This window comes from Fukomys damarensis, unplaced genomic scaffold (assembly GCF_012274545.1).
Source record: "Fukomys damarensis isolate Sample0158 unplaced genomic scaffold, DMR_v1.0_HiC HiC_scaffold_13, whole genome shotgun sequence".
Taxonomy (NCBI): Eukaryota; Metazoa; Chordata; class Mammalia; order Rodentia; family Bathyergidae; genus Fukomys; species Fukomys damarensis.
In genome coordinates this window covers 24,935,016-24,956,417 of record NW_022900925.1, presented here as the reverse complement: position 1 = coordinate 24,956,417, position 21,402 = coordinate 24,935,016, and the positions used below count along the sequence as shown (strand labels likewise).

General features: G+C 34.8%; 1 protein-coding gene across 9 annotated transcripts in view; it reads right to left on the bottom strand.

The window, feature by feature from the left end:
- The window catches only part of Bcas3 (BCAS3 microtubule associated cell migration factor), a 530,094-nt gene that overhangs the window by 359,586 nt on the left and 149,106 nt on the right, over positions 1-21,402 (bottom strand). For all 9 annotated transcript variants that reach the window (XM_010626745.2, XM_010626749.2, XM_010626748.2 and 6 more), the window contains exon 13: positions 16,459-16,552. In XM_010626745.2, coding sequence (XP_010625047.1) covers positions 16,459-16,552 — 94 coding nt within the window. The remainder of the gene's footprint in view (positions 1-16,458; positions 16,553-21,402) is intronic.

The window sequence follows — 21,402 nt, the reverse complement described above, 5'->3', positions numbered from 1 at the left end:
ATTTTATCCTTTTTTTTTTTTTTTTTTAACCAGGAATCAAACTCAGGACCTTGTGCTTACAAGGTAGGCATAGCACCACTGAGCAAAATCCCTGGCCCAGGAATTGATCCATTTTAACATTTAGGGGTTTTAATGATGCCCATTTTTTCCTTTAAGATACTAATAATGTGTTTTTCCTCATACTGAAGTCTATTTTGTCTAATATTAATTCCAAATTTGTTTTGATTGTATATGTATGGTATGTATTTGCCTTTTTTATTTCATATCTGTCAATATGATTTGGGTCTTTTCTTAACTTTTAATTGGTGTTTTTAGTACATTCGTATTTAGTATACTTATGGCAGAGTATGATTTATGTCCACTATTTTATCATTTTGTATGCTTGTTTTTATTTATTTCTTGCATTTTTATTTATTTGGGGCTATATCTCCTTATAGTACATATTAGTTAATTATAATTACAATTATAACTGTGATTAATTGTAATTGCAATCTCACCAGAAATTATAAAACATACACCTAACTTTGTGCATCTGTTCCTCTGCATTCTGCGCTCGTTTTATACTTTTCTATAAAAAGGACCACTTGTTAGCTTACTCTGCTCTTCTATAGTGGAATCATATTAACTGTTGACAAACTTTTATTTCTCAAAGCAGCAGTCAGTTTTTTATTGAGAGGACAAAATACTTAATATACTCAAAGGAGGAAAGGTTTGTTTGGACTCACAGTTTCACAGATTTCAGCCCACAATTGGCTGGCCTCATGGCAGAAACATCATATCAGAAGTTCATGGCAGAGGAAAGGTATGAACCTCATGGCAGCAAGAAATCACAACACAGGAGAAGAGCCAGAAAAGCGATACACAGTACCTTTCAAATCACACCTCCAACGAGCCATTTCTATTTCCTGGCCCCATCTGTTAATATAAGCACACTGAACTATGAATTTATCAATGGATTAATCCATCAGCTCCATGATCTAATGAACCTTTTGGGGAATATTTTAGATGAAACTATAACATTTGTTGAGAAAAAAGCAATGAAAGAATATTAAGCATTTATGTAGAAATAAGGTAGTCCTTTAGAGAAAAGATGAAAATTTTGAAACTGCTTTCTTTGAAGATACAATTCTAGTTACTACATTAAATTATCAGATGCTAGTGTCTTAGCTATTTCAAAGAGAACTCAGTTTAGATGATGAGTAGCAGCATTTAATATAATAATTTAATAGCCTTGATTCCCATTATGCCCCTAGTAATGGTCATTTGGTCACTGACATGCTACATTCTTTCCTTATTGATATTCCAACAATAAATCTCTAAAGTTGGTCATAAATACCTTTTGTCTTTATGGACAGTATTTTTCCACTCCTTGCACCATTTTTTTTTTGCACCCTTTTTTAGGGTTAACAGCTTTATTTACCTTGTACAGCAAACACTTCCTTACAATCTCAATTTTGCCATTAAAGTGCTAGACGTTTTCTGAATCATGACATCATTTTTTAAAAGAAATCAGAACTATTATCAAAAACATGGTGGTCACGGATAAAATGTTTCTCCTACAAAACACAGAATGGAAGCCCCTCCTGTCAATCTGACAGGCTGAATAACTTGCAGACAGATTCTAGTTCTTATCTAACACGAAGTTGGGTGGGACTACAACTCTACCACCCAGAGAAAAGCTATGCAACAGTTTAGCACACAAGAGGTGGCTGCCAGCTGTTCCTGGCCACGATAGGCACTGCCATTTGTACAGATCCAATCTGTGGAGTCATAGTGACCCAGCCCCCTCTGCTGCTTCTTACCTTACCTTCCTTCACCAACAAAAGCCCTGAAAGTCATTAGAATAAAAAAGCGGGCTTTCATTACTCCAGTACTAACAATGTTTAGTACAAATGATGATAAACACAAAAGCTTGCTTAATAAACAAGAGATCTCAGCGCTCAATGAAAAAATCCCTCAAATCTTAGAGTAAACGCTGTTGTCTCTATCCATGGGCTGGATAACCTGGAACTCTTTGCAGAACCCTTGGGCCCAGAAGGCTGGAGGTGGTTGGCTCTCAGCACCTGCCACCATCCTCCTCTTTTTTTATACCAATTAAGAGTAATCATAACACCCTACTGTCTGCTGATTCCACCTCCTCACAAAAAAGGTGATTCTCTATACCTGTCAAATTGTTTAATAGAAACACCCATCAGTTAATAAAATGAACTGTCATTTATAATACATTTATATTTCTAGTGAACTAAGGACAAACTTCACAATATCTCTTTAAAAACTGTAACAATATTAATTCAGAATGAGCACTGTATAAAAGCTAACAAAATACTGCTTCATATATGAATAATACAGATGAATACATATCAGTATGGCTTTCCAAATTGGCATTAATCTGCATAGGTGTTATTATGTAAAACCAATTCAAATTCTTAGCAAAACAATCTACTGAAAAAATATGTCTATTATCTTCTGTGTAATGTATCTCAAACCTTTTTTTTTCATCATTGAGTTTATTGGTACATTTTAGGTATATAGTACAGTTACATTCACCATTGGGATCTTGTAACTTTACATGACAGGTCTTGGCTCTCATTTTTTCCACTTGTCCCTGCCCTCCCTTCATCCCCTCTTCCCCTCCCCATTTACAAACACTTTATTTCCATTTTTGCATTTTCTCCTATTTTTTTCTTTTCCCTTATCTTTTCCCTACCCTTCCCACTTTCCCCACACCTTTAGCCCTTTTCTTACTATTTCACATTGTCAATTATCTCATTAGACAAATCTTTTTTTTAACCTCTCCAAAAAAATGAGGCTTTTACAATCCACGAATAAATTTACTTTTTTCCACAAAATGTTCAAAATAAATTTAAAAACCTCAAAAAGCAAAGAGAAAAGGAGAAAGAAAGCAGGGAGAGACAAGGATGAAAAATGAATTAAGATACACTACATGTATCAACTCCCATGATGAATGTAATCATAACGTACTGTAAACATGTACTCATAAAAACAAAAATTTTTTAAATGGAACAAATAGCTAGTATAGAATTCCACAATCATGCACTCTCTTTTAATATATGTACACACTTCTATTGAGGAAATAGTATGCTGCTTTTCTTCCAAAAAATGAGTTGAAAGACACACACACATACATAAAAGCAAACATTCATAGAGTAGACAGTGGCTTGAGAACTATTTATGCAGCATCAGAAGACTAAACCAGAGTCTGGCCTGGCCATAAACTAAACCCACGCCCCAAATGAGGTGCCAAGCCACAAAAAGCATTTGCGTCATCTGGGAATACAAGGAAAAGAAGGACTTCTAATTATAGGGCCTGGAAGCGGAAGCCTAGAGTGATTAGCTGTTTAGGCGCTGCTGTGTGTTTATCTGGAGGCTTCCTCTCCCTCACTCTCAGCCTCAAGTTTGATAGATGAGCACCAGTGTTAAAGGGTAGGGACCAAAGCTGCTGATGGCACATAGCGTTCTCCAAAATCTGAGATAGCTGGAGAATGAACATTAAGGTTTTGTGGGCTCATAAGAACATAAGTCTTTTCAACTGGGCGTCATCTGGTTAGACCAAAAAGCAAAATTAAAGAGTAGCAAGGCTGCACTGGGCCTATGCTATAAAATCTTGGAAACATGAGGAGGTTTGTCTTTTTTCCCATATCCTATTTATAACACCTATCTAACTGTGTGGTTCTTTATCATGTGCCCACATGTGAATTGGAAGACAAATTACCAGTTATTCACACTCTCTTCCAAAAAGAGGCAGGAGTGCTGATATGCTGGGTCAAACAAATATTTACAGGAATTCAGGCTGTATCACTTAGAAGAATCTTACTTTTAGTTTAATTCTTCTAGTGTGATGCTGTCCAGTCAATACTTGCATAGATGAAAAACCTACAAATTATCTACAGAAGTTTATAGTCAAATTCCTAAACACAGGGCCGGGGATTTAGCTCAGTGGTTCAGTGGCCTGCTTCACAAGCGCAAGGACCCGAGTTCAATCCCCCGTACCAAAAAAAAAAAAAAAAAAAAAAATCCAAAAAAAAAAAAAAAAAAAAAAAAAAATTCCTAAACACAAGAATAAAGAAATAAAATGTCACTACTGACAGAAATCTCTAACCTAGTCAAGTTACATAAAACCAATTATAGCCTATTCGTGTCTGAATAATACAACTTTGAAGGAGAATGCAGGCACTTAAAAACAATAGACCAAAGTCTGTTGATTTCTTAAGTAGCTCAGAGCAGCACATTTCTTGAGCTGCTTTAAGAGCTGATAGTTCTATTTATCAATGTACTCTTTCAGCTGAGGAGCACAGGACATAGAAAATCTTATGCAACTATACTGTATTTTATATTTTTGTGCTGCTGAGTATACCAAAGCCATGGCTAGGCCAGAAAACTACCACTGAGCTAAACCCTCAGCCTCCAGAATCTTATCAAACCTGCTACATAATATCCTGTTAAAGGCATTAAAGTAAACACTATGAAATAAAACAAAGGTGACGATTTGATCATTTCCTAAAGTTGCATATATACAAAACCAACAAAAGTTAAAACAAAATAGGTATGTAAATATTCCATGCAGAAAAATCTAAAAAGTTGATAACTCTTTCCTAACTCAAAAATTTAGATCCTTCTTCCTGCATTTTTAGCAGCTACAAGTGTCTTAATGCCTTTTTACTTATTTTATTTCTCTTAAATCATGAAAATTTTTTTTAAATCATGAAATTTTAAGGTTAGGAACACATCTTTGCTGATATCCAATGGGGTTCAGTATTAAGTACTATAGTATCCATGTTCATTACATTTATGTATGAAATAGATATTTTAAAAAGTGTTGCATGTTTACATATGCTTTTTTTTCAAGGGATTGAGTATATTTCTGGTCATATGTAAGAATACTTTTTAAAACCTTCTTAATCTTTATTAATGTATAATTTACATACAATAAATGCATGCCTTTTCACTGTCCAGCCTGATGAGTCTAACAAATGTATACCTCAGAAATGCTAACGTGTCTACTTGCACTGCAAACCCTTCCCAATTTACCTGGCCACAACCACTGACAGGCTTTCTGCCACAGAGATTAATGCTGCTTACTTTAGAATTTAACAAGTATTTTATGAACTTCAAATAACATTAGCTCTGTTAGGACCAGGGATTTAGTTCAGCGGTACCTTGCCTGCCTTGTGAGTACAACGTCCTCAGCTCAATCTTCGGCACCAAAAAACAAAACAAAACTGGTAAATACATTTACTTGTATTAGTGGATTCTAGTCTATTGCAGTGGACCCCTGACTTATGAACTCACTTTGTTCACAAAGGGTGGCTGTAACTCAAGTTGGTCAGTCGAAGGCTTAGACTGCTCTACACAGCTTTCAAAGTCTCTCTCCTATACACAGGCAGATCTCATGTCCTCAGAGAGACACTGACTGGCCCAGGATTTCTCAGTTAACCCCACACAGGAAAGGATGTAATGTTCCTTCCAGAACTCTTTAAGGGTTAAATTTGCATATTTCTTTTTGTACATATATATTTTTTATTCATGAAGTTTATTAGTACATTTTAGGTATAAAATATGACATTCATCATTGGAAATTTGTACATGATATATTTTGGTTCTTATATTTTCTCCGAATCCCTGCCCTCCCTTCAACCCCTCCACTCCTCCCTATTTACAAAGACTTTGGTTCTGTTTTTTGCTTTTCTAATGTTTTTCCTTTCCCTTCTTTCTTTTCACACCCCACCCCCCACCATTCACCTTCCCTTTCCCCTTTGGACCTTTTCTTCCTACTTCACATTATCTATTATACATTTTGGTCCTCGTTTACACTTTCAGTTTCTCACTCCAGAGAAAGTATTCAGTATTTACATGTGTGTAATATTTATTGCACTTAAGAGTGGCCTCAATGTGCATCCATTTAGCTACAAATGTTTCTTGTTTCTCATTCTTTATGGCTGAGTAGTACTCCATTTTATTAAAAAAAAAAAAAAAAGAACATCATCTTTTTCCAGTCACCAGTTGATGAGCATTTGGACTGCTTCCAAGATTTAGCTATTACAAACTGTGCCACCATAAACATGGGTGTGCATATATTGCATGTGAGGCTTTTAATTGTATTTATTGTATGAGGCTTTTAATTCTTTTGAGAAGATAACCCAGCACAGAAACAGCTGGGCCAAATGGGACCTCAACACCTAGTCTTTTGAGGTATCTTTAAACTGATACCCACAGTGGTTGCACCAGTCTACATTCCCACCAACAGTGGAGAAGGATTCCTTTTTCCACACAGCACCCCCAGCATTTCTTATTGGTTGATATCTTGATAGCAGCCATTATTTCTGGAGTGAGGTGGAATTTCAGTATTGCTTTCATTTGCATCTCTCAAATGACCAGTGATGTTGAACATTTTTCATATGTTTATTTGCTGTTTCTACTTCTTTGTCTGAGAAATGCCTGTTCATTTCAGAAACTCATTTTAGGATTGGGTCTTTAAATTTGAGAGGTCTGATTTTTTTTAAAGTTTTTTATATATTCTAGATAGTAGTCTGACGAACAACTGGTAAAAAATTTTTCCCACATTGTGGGCTGTCTTTTCGCTTTCTTGGTGGTTTTACTTGCTGTGCAAAAGCTTTTTAATAAAATGAAATCCCAGTTGTTGGTTCTCTGTGCTAGTTCACATGGGACTGAGGTTTTGTTCATTAAATCTTTTCCTACGCAATGTCTTCAGGAGTTCTACCTAACCTCTCTGCCAGCAAGTTTAGTGTTTCTGTTTTAATATTTAGGTCTTTGATCCATTTCAATTTTAGTTTAGTACATGGCAAGAGATATTGCTCTAGTTTTAATCTTTGGCAAGTTGAAACCTAATTTTTCCAACACCATTTATTAAAGAGGCTATCTTTCCTCCAGTGAGGGTGTTTGGCTCCTCTGTCAAAGATGAGGCAGCTGAGTATGTCTGGAGTTGTTTCTGCATCTTCTAATCTGTTCCACTGAGCCTTGAGTCTGTTTCTTTGCCAGCACCATGCCATTTTTATCACAACAGCTTTATAGTATAGTTTCAAGTTGAGGATTCTGATAGCCCCTGCCTCGTCTGTGTTGCCTAGAATTGCTTTTGTTATTCTAGGTTTCTTCTGGTTCCAAATGAATTTCTCAATTGTTTTCTCAAGGTCTGTGAAGTATGCTGCTGGAATTTGAATTGGGACTGCACTGAATCTATACAGCAGTTTTGGAAGTATGGCCATTTTCACTATATTGGTTCTTCCTACCCAGGAGCAAGGTGTATCTTTTCATTTTCTGACAGCCTCTTTGATCCCTTTTTCACAGTGCTATAGTTTACGAAGTAGAGGTCTTTAATTTATTTCATTAGATTGATTCCTAGGTATTTCATATTTTTGAGATGCTACTGTGAAAGAAGTTATTTCTCCAGTTTCTCTCTCAGCAAGTCTGTTGTTCATGTACAGGAAGGCTATTGATTTTTGTGTGTTGATAAGGGTTAAATCTGTATTTAAGACCATCGAAAAGCACAACTGGCCAGCATTCTGGTTGTAACTCAAGGAGTCATAAGTTAAAACTAAAATTCTGGTCATAATCCAAGTTGCTCATATGTCAGGCTGGTTGTAACTTGAAGGTCCAATGTATATGGCTATTATCACAATTTATATGTGCATTCCTTAGTTTGTTCTAGTTTTTTAATACTGTCAAACTGCTATGAAGCTTTAATTACTAGTCTCCGTATGAATTTTCTATCTATTCAGTTGTTATTTAGAGATGGGTAACTGGGTCATATATTAAATGTTTAAATGTATAAGAAATTATATATATATTTTTTTTTTCTTGCACTGGGGATCAAACTCAGGACCTTGCACTTGCAAGGCAAGCATGGTGCCACTGAGCTAAATCCCCACCCCTAACATATTTTTTAAAGTGGCTGTATCACCTTAAATTTCACACGTTTTGAAAGTTCACCAACACTTAGTACTGCCTCTCTTTTTAATTTCAGTAATTTCAATGGTCATTTTGTGATTTCTCATGGTTTTAATTTGCTATCTCAAGGTCAAAAGGATATAAACCTATACTTTCCCTTTTATGTTTCATGGTTTTAGCTTTTATATTAGGTAAATTAAACATTTCGAGTTAATTTTTCTATATATTAAATTTAAGTTCTTTTTTTTTTTTTTCGAAAAGGATACACCATTGTCTCAGCACCAGTTTGTGGAGAACACTATACTTGCCCTATTAAATTCCTTGACCCTTTTCTAACAAATCAACTGACTATTTCTGGACTCAAGTCCATTCCATTCATCTATGTCTGTATTTAAACTCCAAAAATTACTGATTATTGCAACTTTAGACTAAGTAAAAAGCATTACATAATACGACCCTTCAAAATTTACTCATTTTTTTCAGGATCAAGTCAGTGCTTTTAGCTCCTTTAAATGTGGCGAATAAGGAAGTACATTTACAAAGATTAATTTTATAACAATTCAGGAAAACAAAAGATACAATTTCTCAATTATGTATCTTAAAGAGATCTTTGAAACAACATGCTTGATTTCAAACAGAAGTGATAATTGAAAACCAGAGATAGCAGGAAATATAGATTTTTTAAGACTAAGGATAAAAACATTTGTTATCTATAATCAGGTACCAACACAATATTATGTAGGTACTCAAGTTTATATTTCTAAAACTTTAAGATTGTACTTATTAATTCTGATCACTAATAAACATATATGACTTCCACTTTCTTAGCATTCTAGATATCATTCTTTTCTAGGCTTCAGACACATGGGGAAATTATTATACTTCCTATTCATCCACATTAAGGAGTCCATACAAGATTCATTGCTTTTATATTTTCCCTGAGCCTTTATTTCTGTACCCCCTTGCCATCCCCCACTAGTTCCCACCTAGGTTCCTACCCAATTTCAACAAATTTATTTTGCATCCTTTAGAAATAATTGGGTTCTTCTCAGAGTAATGTTCAAAATATTTAATGTATGGCCAAAAAGAAAAAAAGACCAATCTGAATTAAATCAGTGAAACAAAACCTATGCTGGAAGGGGATCAGGGGATTACACAGAAGAAGTAAGATGAAGGGACAAGTATTTTAAAAATCCCTCAACCAGCAGGTTGTGAGCCCTAGACACTGTACCTGCTGTATTCAATGGTAAGCTACCTCTGCAATTTTCCCTTAATTCTCAAACAATTACAGCGCCACAATCAACATAGGGCAAAAAACAAAACAAAACAAAAAAAGTGTATTCAGAGAGTAATACATAAAATGAGTAAAGGACACGACTTTATAAGATGATGAAACTAATACCAACCCATAAGGGAAATATTCCCTTCTAAGGAAACAGATAAGTTCTTCAAGTTGCCTTTGCATTATTAATGATACAGTATTGATACTAGCGACAAGCCAGAAGCTATAACATGAAAAAAAATCTTACAAATTATTCTGCAAAACTGCAAGGCATTAATGTAATAAAATCAAGACAAGGTATTTTTCTGGTGCCTTGCTGCAATGAATTGAAACAATTTTTGTGCTGAAAAAAATTCTAATTTAAACTTCTTTAACGATTAACCCCAAACCACCATCATCTTTCAATATATAACATTTAAGTAACCAGAATAATTTCAATTCTGTTAAAGATGCAGTCAAGCATTCAAAAGGGTACATATTTAATCTGTTTTACTAGCAACTCAACATTCATTTTCCTTTTATTAATGGATAGAAAAGCAATTTCCCCACCAAGGAGGAGTAGTTATTAGAAATGTAGATATGTGGCAATTCACAGCTCGAAGCAGCTCAGCTGACAGAAGTAATGCCTCTAGAGAGTAGATCAATTATTTACTGAATTAAAAACATCAGGTCTTATTTTAAATATTCTACATATTTCAGAGTGAGGATTTCCTCCTCCTGACTCTGATTTCTAATGGAATAAAAATATTTATCTTTTTTGATGCTTGGGGCATTATAATTAATAATATGCCCATCTATTATTGTGTTTCTAATAAAATGTCATATTTACAGGATATTTTAATTAATACTTCAATCATAATTAACTGTAATATGTGTCTGCTCTTAGTATAATCTGCCATAAAGGATCAAGCTTGTGATTTAGAAACAATTTTTATCCAAACCACAATTTAGAAATTTATTGGGTTTTTTCTAACAAAGGAATAATTATGTTAAAAATGTTCTATCTCTGCTGGACTATTTTTATAATCATGAAAAAATCTAATGGTATTAATTAATATGATCAAATGATAAATGTAAATTTATCTCTGCATGAAGTATGTGAAACATACTTTCATGAACACTGAAAGGATACTCTGGGGTTAGTGTAAAATTAGGAAGTAGGGGAAATAGCAACAAAACTAGCATTTACTGAGGTCAGAGTATAACTAAATATGATTACTATCCCTCATGTTACTAATGGAGAGCTGGGCATGAGACAAGGAAATTAAGTAACCTGCCTATTTAAGTAGAAAAGTCAGGGGAAAAGAGGGTGTGGCATTTTATGGATCACTAGGGATTTTTTGTTTGTTTGTTTTTTGTTTTTTGAGACAGGGTCTCACTATGTAGTTGAGACTGACCTGGAACTCACTATGTAGCCCCAGCTGGTCTTGAACTCACAGCGATCCTCCTGCCTCCACCTCCCGAGTGCTGGGATTACAGGTGTGTGCCACCACACCCAGCTGGGGAAATCTTTTTAAATGATATTTAAGACAGAACTCAAATGATAAATAAGACAGTAAGGAAAAAGATATAAATAAAGCACAAATGATGCAACAGAGTTAAAAGATATTTAGAACAGGACCTGGATATAGCTCAGTAGCAAACAAAAACAAAATATGCCTAGGAAAACCAGGCATGATGGAGCAAGCCTGTAATTCCAGCACTCAAAGAACTGAGACAAGAGGATTGAGTTTGAGGCCAGCCTGGACTACATAGTGAGTTCAAGGCCAGCCTGAACTGCATAGTAAGGATCTATCTCAAAAAAAGAAAAAAGAAATAAAATATGTATATGCCAAGGACACACAACGGGGTTTGATCACCAGCATGGTGATGAAAAAGAAAAAAGGGGTTCGGGGACATAGTATGGCTAGATGTGGGGAGGAAAATGTGGGAGAGCAGAATGAAAAAATAAACTGTCATCAGGTTAGAACAAGTTAGGACAATAAACTGTTGAAGATGAAAATGTCATTAAAATGTAATGTTTTTTACAAAATATTTTTATTATCTTAAAGTGGAAGTAAATGTGAACTATAATGCAAGATACATATGTAAATCGTTAAGACTCTAACATCAGGGTGTCAAGTGGTTGTTTTTACAAGACTGAGGGTCACAGAATGATTCTCAATTTCATCGTGAAGGACCGAGAGTTTGTGTGCCCTCTCCATTCACCCGATGAAGACCTCTGAGGGTGTAATCATGGCTAAATTAAGCCACAGTGTTGGGGCCCAGATATCACTGGCTCCCCATCTCTCCGCCATTCCCACAAGTACACAGAGAAAAGGTCACACAAGGACACAGCAAGCGGGTAGCTGTCTTGCAAGACAGGAAGAAGCACTCCCAGAACCCAACTGTGTAGAACACTGATCTTAGAATAATGAGAAACAAAAATGCCTGCTATTTAGACCACACAGTCTATACTAATATATGTTTATTGTTTGACCCTAATGTCCAAAAACAGGCCAGTGAGGAAAAGGTTATAGAATGAATTTGTAAAATCACAAGAGGCTATAAGGTCTTGATCCCTGATGAAGACAAATTGAAAAACAACAAAATCTTAAATTTTTAAAAATCTACTTGAAAGTTCAATACAAAAAAAAGCAAAAGTAGTGGACTTCACCTCTGACAGAAAGAAGAAACCTGCACAACAGGTGAGCATAAGGAAAACTCAGTATATTTTTTAAAACTTGCACTGGTCTCAATATGATACCTCAAAGAATACAGCTCTTTAAATGGTACATCTCTGCACTCAGCCAACCAATAGGTTCAAGGTTAATAATGCCAAAACCTTGGCAGAAGGACAGCTGGCAGTTGTTGAAAGAAAAAAAGAAACTGTCACACAAAAGTATCAGTTGAAATATTTTTCAAAATTATAGATAAAATACAGATGTTCCCAGAAAGAAAAAAACACAAAAATAATTCACCTTGATAGGAAAACACAGAAATAGCCTGTATAACTGTCATATTTTGATAGAACGTATGAAAGAGATTAAGGAAAGACTGCATTGAAAAGATGATGCAGTAGCCATCCGATTATCCACAAGGGAGAAAAGAAATAGCAAGCAAAACCTAATATGATTTATAACAATTAACTTAAAATGGATCACAGATTTAAATATAAACTGTAAAACTGAGAAAAGAGTACACAGAAGAAAATCTTCAGGCCCCAGATTGGTGAACATTTCTTAATCATGGTAACAAAAACATGAGCCATAAAAGACAAAATTAGACTTAATGAAAAGTTAAAGAAGTATCTCTAAGATGAACATGGTAAGAAGAAAGGCAAATTTCTCACTAGAAGAAAAAACACGCAAATCACATGCAAATCTGACAGAGGACTTCTATCTAGAATATATAACATTTTTAAAAATCTTTTCTGCTGCTGAGTATGCAAACAAACCATGTCTAAAACATTTAAGAAAAGTATGACAATGTGTTTCACTTATTAATAAAGACATAACATTATAAAAAAGAAATGAACACAAACCCTGGAGTTGGCATTACAATACCTGAAATAAAGAAAATTACTAGAAGGGCTCAAACAAAACTGAACAGAGGAGGGAATCAATGAACTTGAAGACAGCCAGGTTGACAAAATTAAAAAAAAAAAAAAAAAGAATGAAGAAAACTGAACAGAGCCTCCGAGACCTGAATACCATGAAGGGAACACCTATCTACAAGGATCTGAGATCTCATAAGGGAAGTAGAAAGTAGAAGAAACAATGTTTTAAGACACATAATAGTTATGATGGGCATGTTGGCGCACATCTGTAATGCCAGCACTCTAGGGTAGGATTCGAAAGTTCAAACCCACCTGGGTAATTTAGCGACTTAGTGATAGATCCTGATGCAAAATAAAAAGTGAATAAAGAAGAGTTAGGGAGATAACTCAATGTGAAAATGTGAGGATTCAATCCCCACTGAAGGGAAGAAGACAGGGAAAAAGGAAGGGAAGAAAAGAAGGAAGGAAAAAAGGAGAGGGGAAATCCCAAATTTTATTTAATATACAAATCCTCTAAGGCTGTGAATACTACGTATGACAGCACAACAGCAGATCCTGTCATTACATATTTGTCAAGAATCACAGAACGTACAACTCATGAGAGGACCCTGGTGTACATGGTGGGTGATGGGAAAGAAGGACAATGAAGAAGACCCATCCACTGTGTTAGCAATGTTCCCCTGTGGCGCAGGAAGTCAATGGTGAGAGAAACGAGGCATCTGAAGACAGAGTAGATATTTGGGAACTCTGCTTTTTGATGGATTTAGCTGTAGCCTTTAACTGATGTAAAATATAAAATTTATTAATTCAACCCAGAAATAAAAGGTTCTCAAGAAATGTTACCCATTTTGACCCTAACTAAACACATAACTAAAAGGAATAGGCCGGGCATGGTGGCGCATGCCTGTAATCCCAGCACTCGGGAGGCTGAGGCAGAAGGATCCCTGTGAGTTCGAGACCAGCCTAGGATACACAGTGAGTTCCAGGTCAATCTCAACTACATATAGACACTGTTTCAAAAAAACCAAAAAAAAAAAAAAAAAAAAGCAACAGATTTTTTACTATGCATATTGTACCTCCCAAAATTGAAACAAAAAGACTAATCTGGCACTTTAAACAATCATAAATACTATAATTAAAATATTTGTTTTAATTCTGGACTGTGAGTCACAGCTAATAAACAACAATAAGAATCTGAAAAACAAATTGAATGCAGCTGCTGAAGTAGAAGTTGCACAACTCTATTCACCAGCATCCCTTAATTTCTTTTCCCAATAGGTCCCACATAGGACAGAACTGTATGCTGTCCAATCAAGTCAAGAAGTCATTTTCTTCTTACTTCACTCTGCGGTGTTATTCCATTTGTACATTTACAGGCTTCATGTTTTGTTTTGTTGGGTTTTGTATTTTTTTTAACATTTCCAAGGAGGTAAGCACAGGTCTGTTTTATTCTTGAATTTTGTGATCCATGACAGTTTTTATAATATTGTCATCTAAAAATACATCTTTAAAAAAAAGACAAATAAATTTACGTGTACTACATTCTTTAGTACAATCATAATATATACAGGTAAATGGGCTTATGGAAGATGAGCTTTAAAAACAAAAACATACAAGGCGCATACCTGTAATCTCAGCACTCAGGAGGCTGAGTCAGGAGGATTGGCATGAATGTGAGGCCAGCCTGAGCTACATAGTGAGTTCAAGGCCATCCTGAACTACAAAGGGAGATTCTGTCTCAAAAAACAAAAACACACAATCTATCTTTACATGTTATCTTTCTTTTAAAGTTCCCTAAACTTGTAAAAAGTATTCTAATGAACACTATTGCTATTATCAGCCATATTATATGCACCATGAAAATGCCATTTACAAACGAAGAGTAGAGAATTATTAGTGGGTTAATACAGTTAAAACTTACTGATATAAAGTCAGGAATGTATACAGGCACACATATGGGTAAAGAAAAACTGAAGTACGTTATTTGAGGATCTCTAAGTTACATTTCAAAAAAGAAAAATTTAAATAAAAACTCATGTACTGTATTAAGGCCCACTTAAATTATATACCTTTGCACAAAATATCAATTAATAAAAGTTGAGAATCTAACAGATTACAGGCAGTGAAGAAAAAAGTCAAAGATACATAATATCTGATGCTTAACTGGGAGGAACACAGGTTCACAACAGAAGAAGCATTTAAACAAATGATTGTCACAAACCAAAATACATCATACTTATAAAAAGAAAAACATATAAATATTGATATTTTAAATCTTATCAAATAAACACAAATGAAAAAGGTCAAATATATCAAACAGCAAAATGTAGATCAAAAAATGAAACCATTTTTAAAAGAAAACTTCTGACAATGATAGACTATGACAATCCTTGTATTATTTAATATGTAGTTTCCAACATCAGAAACACACAATTTAAAGAAATTTAGAACTCTAAAGATTTGACATACAATGGGATATAAAAATGAGCCATACTAGTTACGCCAAGTAACATGCTGCAACATGTTACAATAACTATGAACTTTAAAAATAAAGAAAAACCTCCTTAGTCTGAATGGTTTTCAGCATTTCTAGTTCTAACTTACAATTAATTAAAATCCAGGGGGATACAGGAATATAGAAATCATTACATATGGAAAACTTATAAATTCAGAACTTTGATTAGGCAATTATTCAGGACATTACAAAAAAATAGAAAGGTAAAAGTTATATGTTATACTACGTGGAATTTAAGATATATATGTACAATGTAAAGAGTGAACCTTAATTACACTGTGGTTTTAAGTAGTCACACAACACATTTTTGAAAATTTTTAAATTATGGGTTGGATTCTAGAAAATATAAAGTACTGATTTTCTAGCCTATAATATAATATTTGGTTATGTAGGGGGAGTTGTACTCTGAGGAAACACATGGTTAATTAGAACTGGATGAAATGTTACAATGTATATAAAATACTCAAATGTTTCAGGGAAACATATTTATATTATATATATAAATGTGAACATATGTTTAGGTGGTGTGGTAAAACATGAATGACTACTACACTAGGCTTAATTTTGTATTTGAAACTTTACATAATAAAAAATTTAGTGAAAATATGACCTTCCACATTGCTGGAACATTAGTCCTTATCAAATGCCTTAAGAACAATCAGAAAAGGGCGGGGGATTTAGCTCAGTTTGAGCCCCAGTACCAAAAAAAGAGAACAACCAGAAAAATTAACATCAAAAAACAGGAGGGCACAGATTTAGCTCAGTAGTTCTGTGCACAAGGACCCAAGTTCAATCCCCGGTACAAAAAAAAAAAAGACAGGAAAAAGTAAATTAGCATCGAAAATGTTGTACATTACAAAAACCCTTCAAATTCAAAGAAAATGCCATTCATAAACATTAATATTCTGTTTGGAACAATAAAAAGTTATAATTATAACCCCAAAATTAATCCAACTTAGCAGCACTGTATACCTAACTGCTGCTATTCAATTACACCCTATTGAGGGTGACACAGAGGGGTAGGGTACTAACCTACATTATGAATTCACTCATTCAGTAGCACTTGCTGAGCACTACCAACATTTCTGACATATACAGTCACATGAAGAAAAGTCACATTCCACATTTCCTATTTTGGATTCAAAAATACACTGCTAGAAACCCCTGAAATAAATGGCAAAGCAAAAGAAGAACACTTACCACTTGTATTAAAAGCCATGCAGCACACTGGCTTCTCGTGGGCAGGGAAATGAGCCACAATGCCATCACCATCAGAGTCCTCACTCACAATCACCTGCAGAAAAAGATTAAAGACAGAAGCTAAAGGCTGTACACAGCTATACTGACCAAAGAACACAATTCCACTACAGTGGAAGAATATCCTTACCAGTGTCAGGTGAGCATTTCACTTGAGCAATGAGAAAATACACACCCTTAACAGAAAGTCATCTAAATTCTGAAATAGTCAATTGACTTGACTGCAAATGATACAATTACTTATTCAATTATAGATTAAGGGGGAAAAATCAACTACTATTAATTCTTTGCAAAATGTAATCCAATATTGCTTTATTCAAGGAGAGTTTTACAGTGTAATAGACTACTATAAAATTCACAAATGTTTGCCCATTACAGAAATAAAACATGGACACAGGAGAAAATATAACAAGTTAAAGTCAAGCAGAATACCGTACAAGAATTGTGAGATTTACCAGTTAGCTTATAGTTAACTAATGTAGTTCTTTGAAAATACCCAAGTTAAAAAAAGCAGAACAATGCTAGAAGAGGAGGTTTGAGGCCCAATATAATTTCTTTCACTTATTTGCCTTAATTTTATAGGTAAATTAAAATAAAACTGACATTTCATAAAATTTGCCCATTGTTTCTATACAGAACCATTTCTTTAAAATGTTTTTATTTACATAATGTCCAAGAAAAAAAATCTGTTACAATATTGGATCAAGACCATTGTCCTTTCCTAAAATGAGCCCTGGGAATGATAAGTTTTGCTCCATATACCATATTTCATTTCATGAATTTCAATATATTCTATTTTCATTCAATTCAAAATATTTTCTAAGGGGCCGGGGATATAGCTCAGTGGCACTGCACCTGCCTTGCAAGCACAAGGTCCTGAGTTTGATCCCTGGTACGAAAGAAAGAGAGAGGTGGGGGAGAAAGAGGGAAAGAGGAGAAGAGAGGAGAGAGGAGAAATAATGAGGGGGGAATGATCAGAGCAGGTTATATGTGTTTGCAAATATGCCAAAATACAGCAGTGCTTCTTTATTTGATGGCAGTAATGAAGATGGAAGCCATCCAGAAAAAAGAAAAAACACACACACACACACACACACACACACACACACACACACACACACACTCATCTTGGTCCACAGCAAAACTTCAGGCTATACAATGTTCTCTGATTCTTCTTTACATGAAAAACAGAGATACTTATAGAAGGGGCCTCTCAACTGAATCATAACCTGACGTAAAAAAAGCATTAAACCATTAACCAAACTATTACTGGTCAGGGGTTTGGCTCACTGGTTCCACTGCTTGCCTCACAAGTGCAAGGGCCGGAGTTTGATCCCAGGTACCAAAAAAAAAAAAAAAATTAAAACAAACACAAAAACAAAAACCCAACTATTACTAGTTGTGTCCCAATACAATTTTCCCAAGATCTATAATCTTCACTCACCACTTACCTAAGCAGGGTAAACCTCTAATTATGTATTAACAAATTCACTAAATTACTCAAAGCAAAGTACTTTATTATAAAACACCTTAGAAGCCATTAAATATCATATATAACACTTGAAAAGAAATAGCTCAGGTTTATGTCATCATTCTGAAGTATTTTATTTTGATTACTGTTTTGCCACACTGCCAACTTCAATTATATGTGTGTGTGTGTGTGTGTGTGTGTGTGTGTATAAAAGGCAAATGAAACCACTTAACTTATCCTAGTCAAGAAATGCTTTTAAATAAAACATGAACACAGCACACATAAAAATGGACACAAAGTCAATCAAATCCATTCCTCTTTAATGCAGTTACCAATGATCCCATCACCATAAAATCAAATTAATCAATACACAACAGAAAGATGGCTAATCAGATATTATACACTACCACAGTGAACATGAAAATATCCCTTTTAAAGGTGCACTGAGTTTAAATAGGAAAAGTCAATGTGATGCTAACTTTAGCTCCTGAGATTAATTATGGAAAAGGAAAAACACTACAACTAAGGTAGAACACTCATGAAAAAGGGTGAAAATGACAAATCTATAACACTGACTACTAGAGTCTTTGGGGGGCAGTTTGGGGTTTTTTTGGTACCAGGGATGGAACTGAGGCCCTTGCGCTTGAGAGGCAGACACGGTGCTACTGAGCTAAATCCCCGGACCCTGGAATTTTTTTAAAGTAATATAGTATAACACCTAAAAATAACTTTGGATAACAATTGAACCATTTATCGAGACAATGTCTTGATAGAAGCCAGATTCATGTTCAGAAATCCTGTTGCTTTAAAAACTATACTTTTAAGGCCAGGAATTTAGCTCAGTGGTGCTGCCACCTGCCTTGCAACTGCAAGGTCCCAAGTTTGGTCCTCGGTACTAAAAACAAAAACTACACTTTGAAAATTTACATACCAACATACTTTTATTTAAAATCTATCTCGTTCCTATCTTGGAATTTTTAAATCAAGTTAGAAATTTCAGAATATGTCATTGAGAAGTTATGGTTCAAAAAGAACAACTTTTCATGTTGAACATTTGAGGTGTTATTTAATTTTTAAAAAGCTACCATTTCTGTGATTCTGTCCTCACAAATATCTTTGTTCAAGTGTTTTCTATGCATTTACACAGAAAAATGAACTTGTGCAATTCCACATTTCTAAGTGCTGGGTCTCATTACGTCTCCCAGGCTAGCTCTCAACTCCAAGGCCCAAGCAATAACTTGGTCTCAGCCTCTGTGCAGCTGGAATGACCAAAGTGCACCTCCATGCCCAGCTGTTTGTTTAGTTCTAAGGATCAGATTCAGGATTTTGGCCATGCTTGGTAAGTATTCTACCACTGAGCTCTTCCCCAGACCATGATTTCCTTGTTTTCATTAAGTCATAAAAAAGTAATGAAGAACATGAACAAAAAAAATGAAGCTACGTGGAAAACATAAGGCTTCATGTGCTTTTTAGATAAATACTTTAAATTTTTTTCTATATTCCTATCCTTCAATATGATAAATGTGAGTTATACTTCTATTTAATTTAAAATATTTAGATAACATGCTTTATTTTCAAATGACTACAAATATGTCAATAAATACTAGATGTGCAACAGTCTTAGTTAATGTTAAGGACTAATGAATGTGGGTTAACATGTAGATGAATTAATTAGGAATCAAAAACCAGCATATAACACTAAAGGTTTATATATGTAAATCCAAATTGAAAAAAGAACACATATCCACATCAGCTAACATACACACACACATCATAGTCAACCAAAAAGTTTGCTAACACTTCATGAAAAAAATATTAGCCTGTAATGTATTTGTTTAAACACAAAGTTAAGATGAAAGAAAAAGAAATTTGCTAATATTCAGGTTCTAAATAAAATATAACAGTCCTCAAACTCTTTAATGAAACTGAAAGGGAAGCAATACTCCCAAATCCATTCCTGGAAGCAAGCATTACCTTGATTCCAAAACCAGAGAAGGATCCAACAAAAAAAGAGAACTACAGGCCAATTTCCCTAATGAACATAGACCCAAAAATCCGCAATAAGATACTAACAAACAGAATGCAGCAAATCATCAAGAAGATTATACACCCTGACCAACCAGGATTCATCCCAGGGATGCAAGGATAGTTCAGCATACACAAATTATTAAATGTAATATACTATATTAACAGAACCAAATCTCAATAGACACAGAAAAAGTGTTTAACAAAGTCCAACACCCATTCATGATTTAAAAAAAAAATCTCTACAGAGCCAGGCATGGTGGTGCAGGCTTGTAATCCTAGCACTCAGGAGGCTGAGGCAGGAGGAATGCTGTGAGTGAGAGACCAGCCTTGGCTACACAGTGAGTTCCAGGTGAGTCTCAACTACATAGTGAAACCCTGTCTCAAAAAAAAAAAAAAAAAAAAGAGAGAAAGAGAGAGCGAGAAACCACCAACAGGGTGAGAGACAACCCACAATGTGGGGGAAAAATTTTACCAACTGTTCCTCAAACAAAGGAGTACTATCTATAAAGAACTAAAAAAATATCACACTCTCTAAATTTAAAGACCCAATCCAAAGATGGGCACCTGAAATGAATAGACATTTCTAAGATGAAGAAGTAGAAACAGCAAATAAATATACGAAAAAATGTTCAACATCACTGGTCATTCATGAGATCCATATTAAAAACGCTGACATTCCATCTCACTCCAGAAAGAAAGGCTATTATTAAGAAATCCACCAATAATAAATGCTGGGGAGGCAGGTCTGTGGAGAAAAAGGAACCCTTCTCTACTACTGGTGGAAGTGTAGATTTCTGTAACCACCGTGGAAATCAGTGTGGAGATTCCTCAAAAAACTAAAACTAGAGGTGCCATTCGACCCAGCTATTTCTCTTCTAAGTATCTTCCCAAAAGAATTAAAAGCATCAATCACAGCGATATATGCACACCCATGTTTATGCTGGCAAAATTTATAATAGCTAAATCTTGGAAACAGCTCAAATGCTCATTAACCAATGAACAAATAAAGAAGATGTGGGTTTTTTATACAATAGAGTACTACTCCGCCATGAAGAAAGATACACTTGAAACATTTCTAGGTAAAGGAATGCACCTTGAGATCATACTCTTAACTAAAATTAATTGGTCATACATGTGTAAATACTGCATTGTCTCTGAAACAATGTTTCCATTTTGAAAAAAAGTGTAAATAAGGACCAAAATGTATAATAAATATTGTAAAATAGGAAGAAAATGTTCAAATGAGTAGGGGAACTGAGGAGTGGGGAGAGGAAAGGAAAGGAAAGGAAAAAAGATGAGAAAAGAAGGGCCAGGGATTTAGCTCAGCAGTTCGGTGGCCTGCCTTGCAAGTGCAAGGACCCGAGTTCAATCCCCATACCAAAAAAAAA